The sequence below is a fragment of the Talpa occidentalis genome, unplaced genomic scaffold (genome assembly GCF_014898055.3).
Source record: "Talpa occidentalis isolate TD23 unplaced genomic scaffold, MPIMG_talOcc4v2.1, whole genome shotgun sequence".
NCBI classification, from domain to species: Eukaryota; Metazoa; Chordata; class Mammalia; order Eulipotyphla; family Talpidae; genus Talpa; species Talpa occidentalis.
In genome coordinates, this window is record NW_026555331.1 from 138318159 (window position 1) to 138331471 (window position 13313).

The 13313-nt window shown below is 39.4% G+C and overlaps 1 protein-coding gene and 1 pseudogene across 4 annotated transcripts in view; one reads left to right on the forward strand and one right to left on the reverse strand.

Moving 5' to 3' along the window:
* Window positions 1–13313, reverse strand: part of TNPO3 (transportin 3) — a 75589-nt gene that overhangs the window by 36340 nt on the left and 25936 nt on the right. For all 4 annotated transcript variants that reach the window (XM_037512987.2, XM_054692649.1, XM_037513008.2 and 1 more), the window contains exons 5-7: window positions 6188–6331; window positions 2742–2917; window positions 586–724 (exon numbers count right to left, since the gene is read on the reverse strand). In XM_037512987.2, coding sequence (XP_037368884.1) covers window positions 586–724; window positions 2742–2917; window positions 6188–6331 — 459 coding nt within the window. The remainder of the gene's footprint in view (window positions 1–585; window positions 725–2741; window positions 2918–6187; window positions 6332–13313) is intronic.
* Window positions 1289–2331, forward strand: LOC119246649 (guanine nucleotide-binding protein G(s) subunit alpha-like; annotated as a pseudogene).

The window sequence follows — 13313 nt, forward strand, 5'->3', positions numbered from 1 at the left end:
ATAATAATAATAAAGAAGTTCCAGAGATTAAGTGAAGCTAGAGAGGGGGGGTTAGTAGAAAGATATTAATAGGCTTTCTTTCTAAAGCATTTTTTTAAATTTATTTTTTATTTATACAATAGCTGGGGTACAGACCAGAGGCGCAGGAGGGTAAGAGGATTCACCAGAGACAGAGTGGGGAACAGAACAGGCAGACAGACCAAAAGCACTGCTGAGGGAGCAGCGGGCGTGACCGGAGAGGTCTGCCACGCCATGTGGGAATCTCCCTGGCCGCTGGGAACTGAACCAGCGCTGCAGAGGCTGCGGACACCTTCACAGCACTGCGCTCAACCTGCTGCGCCACCGGGGAGGCCCTCTAAAGCATTCTTTGAGTACATTGGGGAGCCCAGCCAACCAGCTAAGAAAAAAGAAATCAAAGCAGAAGCCCAAATAAAAACTTTTAAAGACAATGGAGGAAACCCTCACATCACATTCATTAAAAACAAGAATATTAATTCCCATAAATAAAAAGCTGTACAGCAGGCAATAGAATATAGGTAATGTGCAATGTGGAGAAGAACGGTTTTAGCATAGAGTGAACACTACCTCATATTGAGGATGTCCTGCACAGATAAGAAGCAATTCCAGAGTTCGTAGGTCCCCAAGACCTTGGCCTGGAGTACAAACAATTTTCTCAAGAAAAGTTTCACATAGTTCAGTGAAAATACGGCAGTAATTTAAAACTCTGTAGACAAAAAAGAATGAGAGCACCACGTCAGAAATCTAGATATTATAGGTATATACTCACTGGCATTGTTAAAAAGAATCCACAGCCTAAGGGATATATAGTGATTATTTGCTCTAAGTAACAATTTCCATGACAGCCACCTTACCTTACATCACATACTTTCATACACATAAGCAAATGATTCGTAAGTCAGTCAAAATTTTCAATTACTAAAACATTTTAATATAACTCCCATCAAATCACACTTGATACTTCAAAGTTCATCCCTAATTTTTTAAGTGCAAAAAATTACTACTTTCCATAATTACAGACTCTCCTTCTGCATCCAATTTGCCACTTTAGATCCAGATAAGACTATTAAGAGTACCCGGCACCACCAAATTAGAGCTGCTGGGGGATCTAGGTACATGATTCCCCCTCCCCCCATGCCATGCACCAGTCCTGGCTACCACCGCTAGCCTCCTGGAGCGCATAGACCTTCAGAACATGCCTGTGTGCCCTTGAGCCAACCTCTCCCAGAAAGCCAGCGGTTCCACACGAGTCATCCACACTTGGAGGGTAGTCAGAGGAGGAGCTGGAGAATCTGGCAAAAGCACTATCATGAATCAAATGAGGATCCTGCATATTCATGGATTTAATGGAGAGGGCAGTGAAGAGGACCCACATAGGGCAAGGAGCAACAGCAATGGCGCAGGGAATCAAATGGTACAAGGCAACCAAATTTCAGAGCATCAAAAAGAACCTGAAGGAGGCTATTGAAACCATCGTGGCTGCCATAAGCAACCTGGCGCGCCCAGTGTAGCTGGCCAGCCCTGAGAACCAGTTCAGTCCTGATTGTGAATAACAAACCCGACTTTGACTTCCCTTCTGAAATTCTAGGAACACACCAAGGCTCTGTGGGAGGATCTGGATGTGAGGCTGCTACAAGCACTCCAAGAAGTACCAGCTGATTGTCCCCAGTACTTCTTGGACAAGGCTCATGTCATCAATCAGGCTGACTAAATGTCCAGTGACGAGGATCTGCTCCGCTACTGCATCCCGACTTCTAGAATCTTTGGGATTAAGTTTCAGGTGGATAACATCAACTTCCAAATGTTCCATGTGGGCAGCTGGCATGATGAATGGTGCAAATGTATTCAATGTTTCAATGATGTGACTGCCAACAACTTCATGGTGGCCAGCAGCAGCTACCACATGGTCATCAGGGAGGACAGCCAGACTAGCTGCCTGCAGGAGACCCTGAACCATTTCAAGAGCATCTGGAACAACAGATGGCCACACACCATCTCTGTGGGTCTATTCCTCAAAAAGCAAGACCTGCTTGCTGAGAAAGTCCTAGCTGGAAAATCAAAGATTGAGGACTACTTTTCAGAATTTGCTCACTACCTTACTCCTGAAGCTGCTACTCCTGAGCCTGGGGAGGACACACACGTCTGACCTGGGCCAAGTACTTCATCTGGAAGGAATTTCTGAGAATCGGTGGAGATGGGTACCACTATTGCTATTGTCACTTAACTCGCACCATGGACACTGAGATCATTCGTGTTAACAAGTGCTGCAACATCATTCAGTACATGTACCTCCGACAGTACAAGCTGCTCTAAGCAGGTTCCCCCACATTTAATTAAAGCCTTAAGCACAATTAAAAATGAAACATAATTATAAATGCAACCCTTCCTTTCCCCCAAGTGATCTTGCAAACTTTCCTTTTCCCTTCCTCTCACTTAAGTATTACAAATTTAGAAATCAATGGCCTACAAAAAAGGCCACAAAAGTTCCCTTCTCTTTCAGTAAATAAAGTAAAAGCAGTAAAGAGAAATAAATTAAACAAATATTGTCTGGTACAGCATTAATAAAATCAAAATCACAATTAAATGTGAGCAAAAACAAAGAATATCAGTATCTTGACAATGTTGCTTGTATATTTACAGTTACAAAAGATACATGAATAAAAAGTGACTTAAAAGAATACCAGACTGTGTGTGAACACAGAGCTACCACTTCAAATACTCACTTGTCTAAATCTTCACGTGCCACAGCCATATGATAGGCAGTCTCCAATGTCAGGACTCCTTGAAAAAGTTGCATGGCTAATGGTAAGTTAGTCTCCACGTTCTCAATGGCATAAAGAGCTGAGCACACACAGTCTGAAGCAGCTTCATGTAGGTTGGATGAGGTTTTATCCTGTTGCTGGGAGATATCAGGAATAAGGAACTAAGAATATGATCATTAAGCTGTAATCCAAGTAATAGGAGAGCAAGTATATCTGTTTCTGGATATGTATTTTAAATGCCTAACAGCCTAGTCATGGTCTCCAACAAGACAACGACCATCAGTCTTCCCTGTCCTTTTCTGGATTACTTCTCTATATGTTAAGGAAATCAGTGTCTTTGTACCTGAATCATGGTCATATGACATTTAAAATCTAATCCATGTTTTATATTTCGAACTAGTCCCTCCCAAATGAAATGCCATGTATTTCTTACCTTACTTTAATCTGTCAAAATCTTTTCCTATCCTTTTTCCGATATGTAAGTACTATCCAAAATGAAAGAGTTCAACAAATGCCAAGGACCTATACATCTAAACACATCATGATATTTCAGAATACCAAGGTTAACAAAAGTTCTGGGGAGAACAAGAGGAGATTTAGAAAGGAGCAAAAATCAGTTATTCACCTCCTCATTAAGCAATGGCGCCTACTAATGCCTTAAAATTTGGAAGGAAAAGAATATTGAACCCAGAACTCTATTTTTGGCTAACCCAGCAATCAAGAATGAAAGCAAAAGAACAATACTTTTCAGGGATGCAAAAATGGAACGTTTGCTTCCCATACATCCTTCTGAAAAAGGTATTTAAGTAGGTTCAAAAACTCATTACTCAACCCACTTCCTCTAGTCCCTACCCCACCAAAATAACAGCCCAATCCAGAAGTCTAATAAAAAGGATGATAGCTGGCAAGCAGATCTAAAGAGCAACTGATACAAATTAGAACAGATCAGAAGGTTCAAAGAGGGAGGCCTCCAGGGTTTTTACTTAGGAGAATACAGTTGAGGGATTGGATGTATTTAGTGAAGGCATATTAACCTATTGTGAATAATAAAAACAGGGACATTTAGAATCCCAAGAAAAAAGCTATACAGGGAAGGGGAGAGCACACAAACACAAATTATTCATTAAATTATGCTTAGACTGAGTGATGGATTAAAATATATTCTCTGTTAAGATTTAGTCCTAGGCCTCCCTGGTGGCTCAGAGGGTTGAGTACCACGCAGTGAAGCTGTCCACAGCCTCTGCAGCGTGGGTTCGATTCCCAGCTGGCCAGGGAGATTCCCACATGGTGAAGCAGACCTCTCCTCTCTTGCCCACTGCTCCCCTCAGCAGTGTAAATTGGTCCGTCTGCCTGTTCTGCTCCCTGCTCTGTCTCGGTGAATTCTCTCACCCTCCCATGCCTCTGATTGTACTCCAGTTCTTGTATAAATAAATCTTTAAAAAAAAAAAGATTTAGTCCTTTGACTATATCGAGTCTGAGGTTTTTGAAAGACTTAAAGAACTATGAAAGAAAGAACAATATAAGAAAGACCTGGTTCACACATAAAACTAAAATACAGCATGATTTTTAAACTACTAAATGAATGAATGAATGTAAAATCAAGAATATATTTGACCCCAACTTTAGAAACACTCTTAAGTGACAGAGGTCTCAACATTGGATTAGTAAAGAAGATAACATAATCCTGGTACACTATTTAACTTGCTTCTTAACCCAATCTCAACTCCCAAGAGTCACCACTATTTTAAGCTTGAAGCACATTCAAGACTGTTCTCACTTTGGCGGCCTCCCTGCTGGTGCAGGGGTTAAAGACAGCGCTATCAAGCTATCACCAGCCACTGCAGCATGAGTTCAATATCTGGCCTGGGAGCTGACCCACGTGGCATAGCAGATCTCTCCTGTCTTGCCAGCTGCTCCCCTTCAGCAGTGTAATTCAGTAGATCCATCTGTTCTGCTCCCCATTCTGTCTCTGGTGAAGCCTCTCAACCCCTGCACTCTGGCCTACAACCCAGTTCTTGTATGCATGAATAAATCTTAAAAAAAAAACTGTGCTCATTCATGTATAATTATATTCATAAATTATTTAACCAGAAATGAGGCTTAATTTATTTATACAGACTACAACATACACACTCTGGTAACATGAAAATCAAAATTACTATTATTAAGGAAGGGCACTGACAAACATAGAGTCAAAGATAATGACTAGCAAAAGAATAGCATCCTAACTTTCCTGACTCTTAGCTTCTGATGCAAGAATGACAGCAGAAAATCACTCACAACAATGAAATGCTAAAAGTTTCTTCTTGGAGAATGTGCTTTCCTTTTCCTTCCGTAAGTCACAGTGATATCTACTACCACACTACCATTTTCTAAGTAATAGTGTACCAGCCTACAACCAGTATACACAGAGCTTCCATAATAAACGTCAACATGGAAGGAAACCCTCTGGGAGAAAGGCAAAAGTACTCACATCTCCAAAGACCTGTTCAATATTTATGTCAGAATATTGCTGTGTTCCTTGATTTCTAAAAGCTAGCCTTTGTCAATGCATTTATTTACTACTATCCACCAAAACAGAGAAATGTATTGCTAGGTACTATTTTCAAAGTCTAGGTAGAAATGCACAAGTACATAAAAAGCTATTACTTCTTAATCCATTAACCTCAAAACCCCCAACTCTACCCTACACATACCCTGATGTTTTAAGTTAACTATCTCAACTACAAAGTTTAATATTCTGACCTGTAATTGTCTCAAAGATCCAGTGAAAAGTATTAGAAATACACCACACTTTGTAATTTTAAAACATGGAAAAAGAGGCCAGAGTATTTTGTTACTTGAATTTTATTTTTTATTTTTATTTTTTTTTAAAGTACATTGAACTTTATTTATTTATTTAAATTAATTGATTATTTATACAAGCACTGGGTACAAGTAAGCGGGAGGGTGAGAGGATTCACCAGAGCCAGAGCGGGGAGCAGAGCAGGCAGAGGGACCAAAGCACACTGCTGAGGGGAGCAGCGGGCGGCAGGAGAGGTCTGCGCGCCATGCGGGACCCTCCTCTGGTGGCCGGGGAGCAGCCGGGGATCGAACCGGCGCCGCAGAGACCGCGGGCAGCTTCGCAACCCAGCACTCAACCGCTGCGCCACCGGGGAGGCCCCTGTTACTTGAATTTTAATATGCAAATCACTGATTAAGACATAAGACTATTTTCCTCTTAAACCTATTCTCTTCTGAGTATTAAAACAACACCTTAATTTGGTATTTGGCAACAAGGATTCTGCTGCTTTCTTACTCTTAACCTTCTAATTACTGTGCAGAAATCTGAAAATACCTTTAAGGCATAGGTCAGTTAGTCTAAGAAAATATGCGGGAGAAAAACTGGTAACAAAACTATTACTTACCAAAACCTCAAAAAGAAGTGCTAGTAACTTATTGTTAGCCATGAAGTTACTGTCCAAAACTCCTAAATTAAACCAACTTCCCAAACAGCGAAAGACCTTCATAAGCATTTTCTCATCTGTTCCTGCTTTTTCTACACAGGTCATCTGAAAAGAACAAAACAAAAACAAAAAAAGGCAACATCAATCTTTACATTTAAAACATTATCATAATCATCTCATTTTATAGTGAGGGTGACAATAACAGCTAACAGAAGTGCTTTTAAGTGACACCTTGTCAATATTCTTAATTCATTAAATCCCACTATAGATAGGTGCTATTGTTATTTTCACTTTCTCAATTGGGAAACTGAGGTACAGGGAGGTTAAAAACTTGCCCAAACAGAAATAACTTTCTTATTTCTTAGTTCCCACTTCTGCATTTAGTAATCTTATCAATAGAGCTATCTTTAAAATAAAACTCTTGATTTTACAGGACAGTTATACCATTGCATATTCCTACATGAAAAACTTATGTTTCAGGTTCTACACCCAAATACTCTCAAATATGCTATACCACAGGAAGTACAGTGTGATAGTTTATAAAGGACATAAAATATCTATATTTGCAAGTTTTTTGTGATGGGTATTTTCTCCAAAGTAAAATGTAATCAACCTTTTCTGAAAAAAGATGTTTAAAAATAATTTTTGCAGGTAATGGGTCAGAAACATGGTAGCTACCAAAGGGCTTGGGAAGTATGGCATGATCTAAATGCTGACACTTCCACTCCCAGGTGGCCATGTTTCCCTATGCTAGCAGAATCAGGCAGTAATGATCACATACTTAGTTTCAATTGTAGTGCATTGAACAGAAATAAAGGAAAATAAAAATAAATGATTCAAGTAAATTCATGGTAATTCCACTTTGAAGAATTAGGTTCTGACATTCATGTTTACAATGCTGATATAAAACATACAGAAAAATCCTTATATTCAAAGCATTATCTACCATGCAATCTACAATGAAAATGATTGCTTTTATTACTGTGTTCCATAGAGTGTGCTAGGTTGCTTGCAAAAATGTAGAGAAATAGTTAATTTTACTCCCCAAGAACAAGAAGATGCTAAACATCCTCTTTCTTAGAAGAAAACTAAATATCCTCTTTCTTAGAAGAAAGAAGATATATAAGGTATATGTTATATACTTGGGTTCTTCTACTTTCTACCTTTTCCTTGCCATGACATTTCCTTACCAAGAAAAAGTAAGTATATAACTAATAAATAAGCTGACCCGTCATAACTCACACAGTGCCAAGCACTTTTTTTAGAGTTTTATGTATATCAGCTCAGTAATTCTCACATTATGAAGTAGATACTATCATCCTCATTATACAAATGAGGAAACTGAGGAAGACAGGTTTAGTAACTTGTTTAGCTGCCTCCTAAATTTCTTATTGTTTATATATACACAGAACAAATATCCTATTAAGAACTTCTGGTATTTCCAAAAAACCCTCAAAAGGTAGGCAGACTGCAGCAATGATTTATTTAAGACTATATATACTAATATTCAATGGTAGTGATTAGAACACTGAAAAAAAAGAGTGCCAGAAACATTAAAAGCAAGGGGGAAGAGAATTACCCAAAGACTAACCAAGTCTATTCGTAGTTCTAGGTATATTTGTTGAAAGAATACCACTTGACTGCTTATTTTTTAAATGAAATAACACAGACTCATTTCTGCCCATTTCCATTTATTTTGTGTGTGTTACACTGCACATGCCTGTAGAAGAAGAGAGGACTTACAGTTACCTGGCAGGGTAATTATTCATATAACCAAAGGTATACCCATGAGTTTTTTTTTTTTTTTTTAAAGATTTATTTATTTATTTTATACTAGATCCGGGGTACAGGCCAGATGCGTAAGAGGAGTCACTAGAGACAGAGTGGGGAACAGAACAGGCAGACTGACGAAATACACTGCTGAGGGGAGCAGCAGGCGAGACAGGAGAGGTCTGGCGCATCATGTGGGACCCTCGCCGGCCGGCCGGGATTGAACCAGCACTGCAGAGCCTGCTGACAGCTTCACAGCGTTGCACTCAACCGCCTGCGCCACCACGGGAGGCCCATACCCATGAGTTTATGTCTAAGATATGAACCTGTTCTGAGAGGCTCATCACTGTCTAAAAACATACCTGGCATTAGAAAGCACTCAATTCTTTATGGAAGGAAAACTGCAGAAAAGGCCATGAGAACTCCTATGTTAGAGGGGAAATTACTAACAGAAGTCACTAGAAAACAATCTGGAAGAGAACAGAAAATGTCAAATATGGTTCTACTTCTCAATTGAAGTTCTCCTCTTTTTAGTTCCCAATACTCAGAGAAGAATGTTCAGAGATGTTAGTTGTTGCCTGGTATCACTAACACACACAGTACATTTAGAAAGGGCCAAGACACTAATTATTTTAGTAAATCAATGAATGAGAGGACTCTTACCCTCCATTCACTCCCCACTCTGCCTCCCTCTTTCTCTCCCCCTCCCTCCTTCTTCCAATCATATACATATACCTAAATCTTTGAAGTTCTTGATGTAAACTCATTATACAACTGCTGCCCTTTATGCTTCCTGAATGACATTTCAAATTCAATTGTGCATGATGTTTACAAATGGAAGAAACTGTTCTGCTCCTCGCTCTGTCTCTGGTGAATCCTCTCACCCCCACACCTCTGGCCTGTACTCCAGTTCTTGTATGCGTAAGTAAATAAATCTTTTTTTAAGATTTTATTTATACAAGAACCAGGGTATAGGCCAGATGTGCGGGAGGATGAGAGGATTCACCAGAGACAGAGTGGGGAACAGAACAGGCAGAATGACCAAAATATAGTGCTGAGGGGAGCAGCGGACGAGACAGGAGAGGTCTGCCTTGCCAGGGAGGCCCAAAGAATGAGATTCTGAAACTTGGAATGGAGACATCTAGTTGGGTCCTAGTGAAGCTAATAATAAACTTAACCCACAAGTCACTCTCAATTTGAGCTTCTTTTACCACTGAACCAACAGGGGGGAAAAGGGTTAATCTACAAACCTGGGTGATGAGCCCAATTACCAAGAAAAAACTGGGTTGCTTCTAGACCATGGAACTAAGGAGTTTTCAATCTAGAACCCAGACAACTCTAGCATTTCCTTGACCATTGATAAGATTAATGGAAAACTGCAGAAGCAACAACCAAAATAAGCAAGATGATTCAGAGCTCAGACTTTTTGGAAATGAAGATTTGAGCCACTCCACAGAGTAAAGCATTCCAAAGACACCTGGCCAAGTCAGGTATCTTAGTTCTTCAGGCTGCTCTGACAATACCAAACAATGAGCAGCTTATAAGCAACATAAGGAGCTGGAAGTTGAAGACCAAAGTCCCAGTAGATTCAGTGTGAACCTGTTTCCTGGTTTATAGACTGCATCTTTTCACTGAGTCCTCACATCATAGAAGTGGTGAGGAAGTCTCCTGGGATCTCTCTTTATAAGGGCACTGATTCCATTCAGATGAATCCACCCTTAAGATCCTAACAATGTCTCAAAGCCCCACCTCCAAATAATGTCACACTGGGGATTAGTTTTCAACGTATGAACTTGGGGAGAAGGGACACAAATAATTAGTTTAGAGCAGCTGGGAAAGATGAAATGAGTTGTGGAAGAAGTCAGATATCAACTACACCTTGTGATCAATATATAAATGAGTGCTGTAGGAGCTCTGCATATTTTCTGTTTGCCTATTATGCCACTGCAAAGGAGCTAAGAGGACATATGGAAGCTGCGATAGTAAAATGGGAAGACTGCTGCTGGTTACAGATTTATTGGCCCTCAGTTCCAAATTCACTCTTTAATAGATCTGGGCTCATTAAATAAGTTTTTCCTGTATCACTGGCACTAGCTTTTTGTCTGAATAATGGAGAGAAAATGTAAGCGGAAAAGGGGACTTCCTAGTTCTTGTATGCTCACTTCATAGTGTTCTGCAGAATATGCAGCTTCTCCAATCCACACTCACAGCTTCTCTGGTGTCCAGCTCTTGCAGTGTACTGGCCATCACATTCCCCAACATCTCCTCATCCTCATCAATGGTTTTGTGGCAAAATGCTTCTGGGGCATAAAGAATGTACCACTACTACAACACCAGATTCAGTATGCTCAGCTTCTCCAGTGTCTGTGGTGCTCAGCAGCCCACAAGAGTTCCTGGTACTCTCACACACAGGCAATCTTGTGGCCGAGTGCCTCTGGTGAGACCTTTCCTGAACACCTTTCTTGAGCTTCCTGGAAAGCAGGTTTCTGTCAAGTTATAGAAGTCAGATTTTCAGCAGCATGTGACACCACTGATATTTCTTCCGCGGTCACACACTTTCCAAGAGGGTCTGGATTGCAGTTCTGGGAAAGGGAACTCTTCCTTCCCTGGAAACACTTGCTCAGCCTTGGGGTTAGTAACTGCTCTTTGTATTTGTTTTATTTCTACATTCTTTGGAACTCTCTTACTAGACAATTCCTCCTTACAGTTGTTCTTTATATTAAACATTCCCTGAGCACATTACTATGTGGCTTCTCTTTTCTGAATGAACCCAGACAGATACTAAAAGGAACTAAGGATTCTAGATCTAAGGCAAGGAGGTAACAAGATGAGTATTACTCATCTATGTGTGTTAGGAACAAAGAAGTGCTCCAGTGGCCAAAGTTATAACATTTTAAGCATCAAGCATATGATTCTGATGGAAATCCTGAATCAATAAAAACTTAAGTCTATACTCCATAAGCAAATGCTAGGGGGAAAAAACCAGTAATGTTTGAAGCACCAATAAAAACAAATCCTTACTTTTAAAACAATAATTATAAAAGAATTAAGAATTACTCCTGACTTTCTAGTAGTAATCCAGGAGAATGCCAACTTAAACATATGTAGAATGAATGACTGAATTACTAAAACATCATTTTATAAACCACAGTGAAATTATCAATTAAGGGGATTGAAGTCAACTAGAATTTAAAACCATTAGGAAAAAGGTTGCGATCAAACTGGACATTTGTGGGCCTCCCCGGTGGCGCAGCGGTTGAGCGCTGGGTTGCGAAGCTAACCGGCCTCTGCAGCGCCAGTTCGATCCCCGGCTGCTCCCCGGCCACTGGAGGAGGGTCCCACATGGCGCGCAGACCTCTCCTGCCGCCCGCTGCTCCCCTCAGCAGTGTACTTCAGTCCTTCTGCCTGCTCTGCTCCCCGCTCTGGCTCTGGTGAGTTCTCTCACCCTCCCGCGCTTCTGACTGTACCCAGTGCATGTATAAACAAAACAAACAAACAAACAAATAAATAAATAACATGCCTCTATAAAAAAAAAAAATTAAAAAAAAAAAAAAAAAAAAAAACAAAAAAACAAACTGGACATTTGTAAAATAAATTACCATTGTATAAACCGCATTATAAGGAGCAAAACTTTTTTTTTTAAATTATTTATTTATTCATACAAGAGCTGGAGTACAGACCAGAGATGCAGGGGTTGAGAGGATTCACCAGAGACGGGTGGGGAACAGAACAGGCAGGCTGACCGAAGCACACTGCTGAGGGGAGCAGCGGGCGAGACAGAAGTACCACCAGGGAAGCCCCAAGGGGGAAAACTTTTTAAAAAGAATCAGACTGTCATTATCCTAATCCAGTCAGTGCTAGCATCACTAATATAAAGTCAAACAAAAAGTATTTTCTTCTGATAAAATCAGTATAAAAGTCCCTGATATACTTTATGCAAAATGTTTTAACCTTTTAAAACTAACCCATCAAGCTTTCAGTCTTTTTCAACCAGGGTTATAGGAAAGAATTAAATTCTGTGAAAAATTGTTTTGAATGGTTATTTACTCAATTATCCTGATGGTTTATAGCCAGAACCACGATTAATGCATAGGAGAGAATTCATTATATCAATGAATGCCTTAGGGCATTAAGGCTGAATTCTCTTGAGGAATCCCTAATGAGAAAGTAACTGTATGTAACTTCTAATTAGATGAATTACAGAACAGAAAAACAAGCTAAATGAAACAAAGACAAGGCCATGAAAAATGTCCAAAAGAAGATATCCTTCCTATATGTTAAAGTACCATTTTGAAAAAGGAAGGGAAGAAGGACAGCAATTAAAAGCGGTCCTGATGCAAGACATGGTTCTAGGCTAGATATTGATTTGGAAAAATGCTATTAAGGGTATTTTAGGACAAACTTGGGAAATGTGACTGTGGCCTAGGTATTTATTAGATGTTATAAGAAGTTACTGAAATGAAAAAAAAATGAAGCTGGACAACTAAAAAAAGCAGGCTGCAGAAGTGTTAAAGTGCATAACCTCACTTGGACTTGAAGATGTGTACAAAAATTCGCAGAAACATATATTGATAGAGGAAATATACTAAAGGATTAACATGACTCCAGATGGCATGAACGTAATTTGCTTGTCTATATTTTCTATAGATATATATACATCTATATTTTCTATTACTGCTTTAAAATAAATCGTTGACTAAAATATAATTTTAACTTAGAATAATTTTTCCAATGAATTTCTAACACCAAACTGAATACAATTTTAAACAAGTTTGCTTTTATCAAATAAAAAGATCTATGACACAAAAGTACTAGAACAAATCCCTGAAAAATAATCTACTACAGCCACATTACTGAGAAATCTTTGTCAAACTATAAGTACCTAAAAGTTGAGCTAGATAGCCAATTTAATATCTTCTAATACAGGAATCAGCAAATATTTTTTATAAAAGACCAGACAATAAGTATTTTAGGCTTTACGGGCCATATGGTCTCTATGAAAACTCAATTCTGTTGCTTTAGGGAAAAATTATGGACATAGACAATACAGGCACAACACAGAGATAATTTGTGGGTTCAGTTCCAGACCACTGCAATAAAGCTAATATTGCAATAAACCAAGTCACACAAAATTCTTGGTTTCCAGTGCATATAAAAATGTTTATACTATAGTGTAGTCTTTTAAGGGTGCAATAACATTATGTATAAGAAAACACTGTGCAATACCTTAATTTAAAAATATTTTAGGGGCCTCCCCAATGGTGAAAGGGGTTAAGACGCAGCACTATGAAATGATCTGCAGCCACTGCAGCACGAG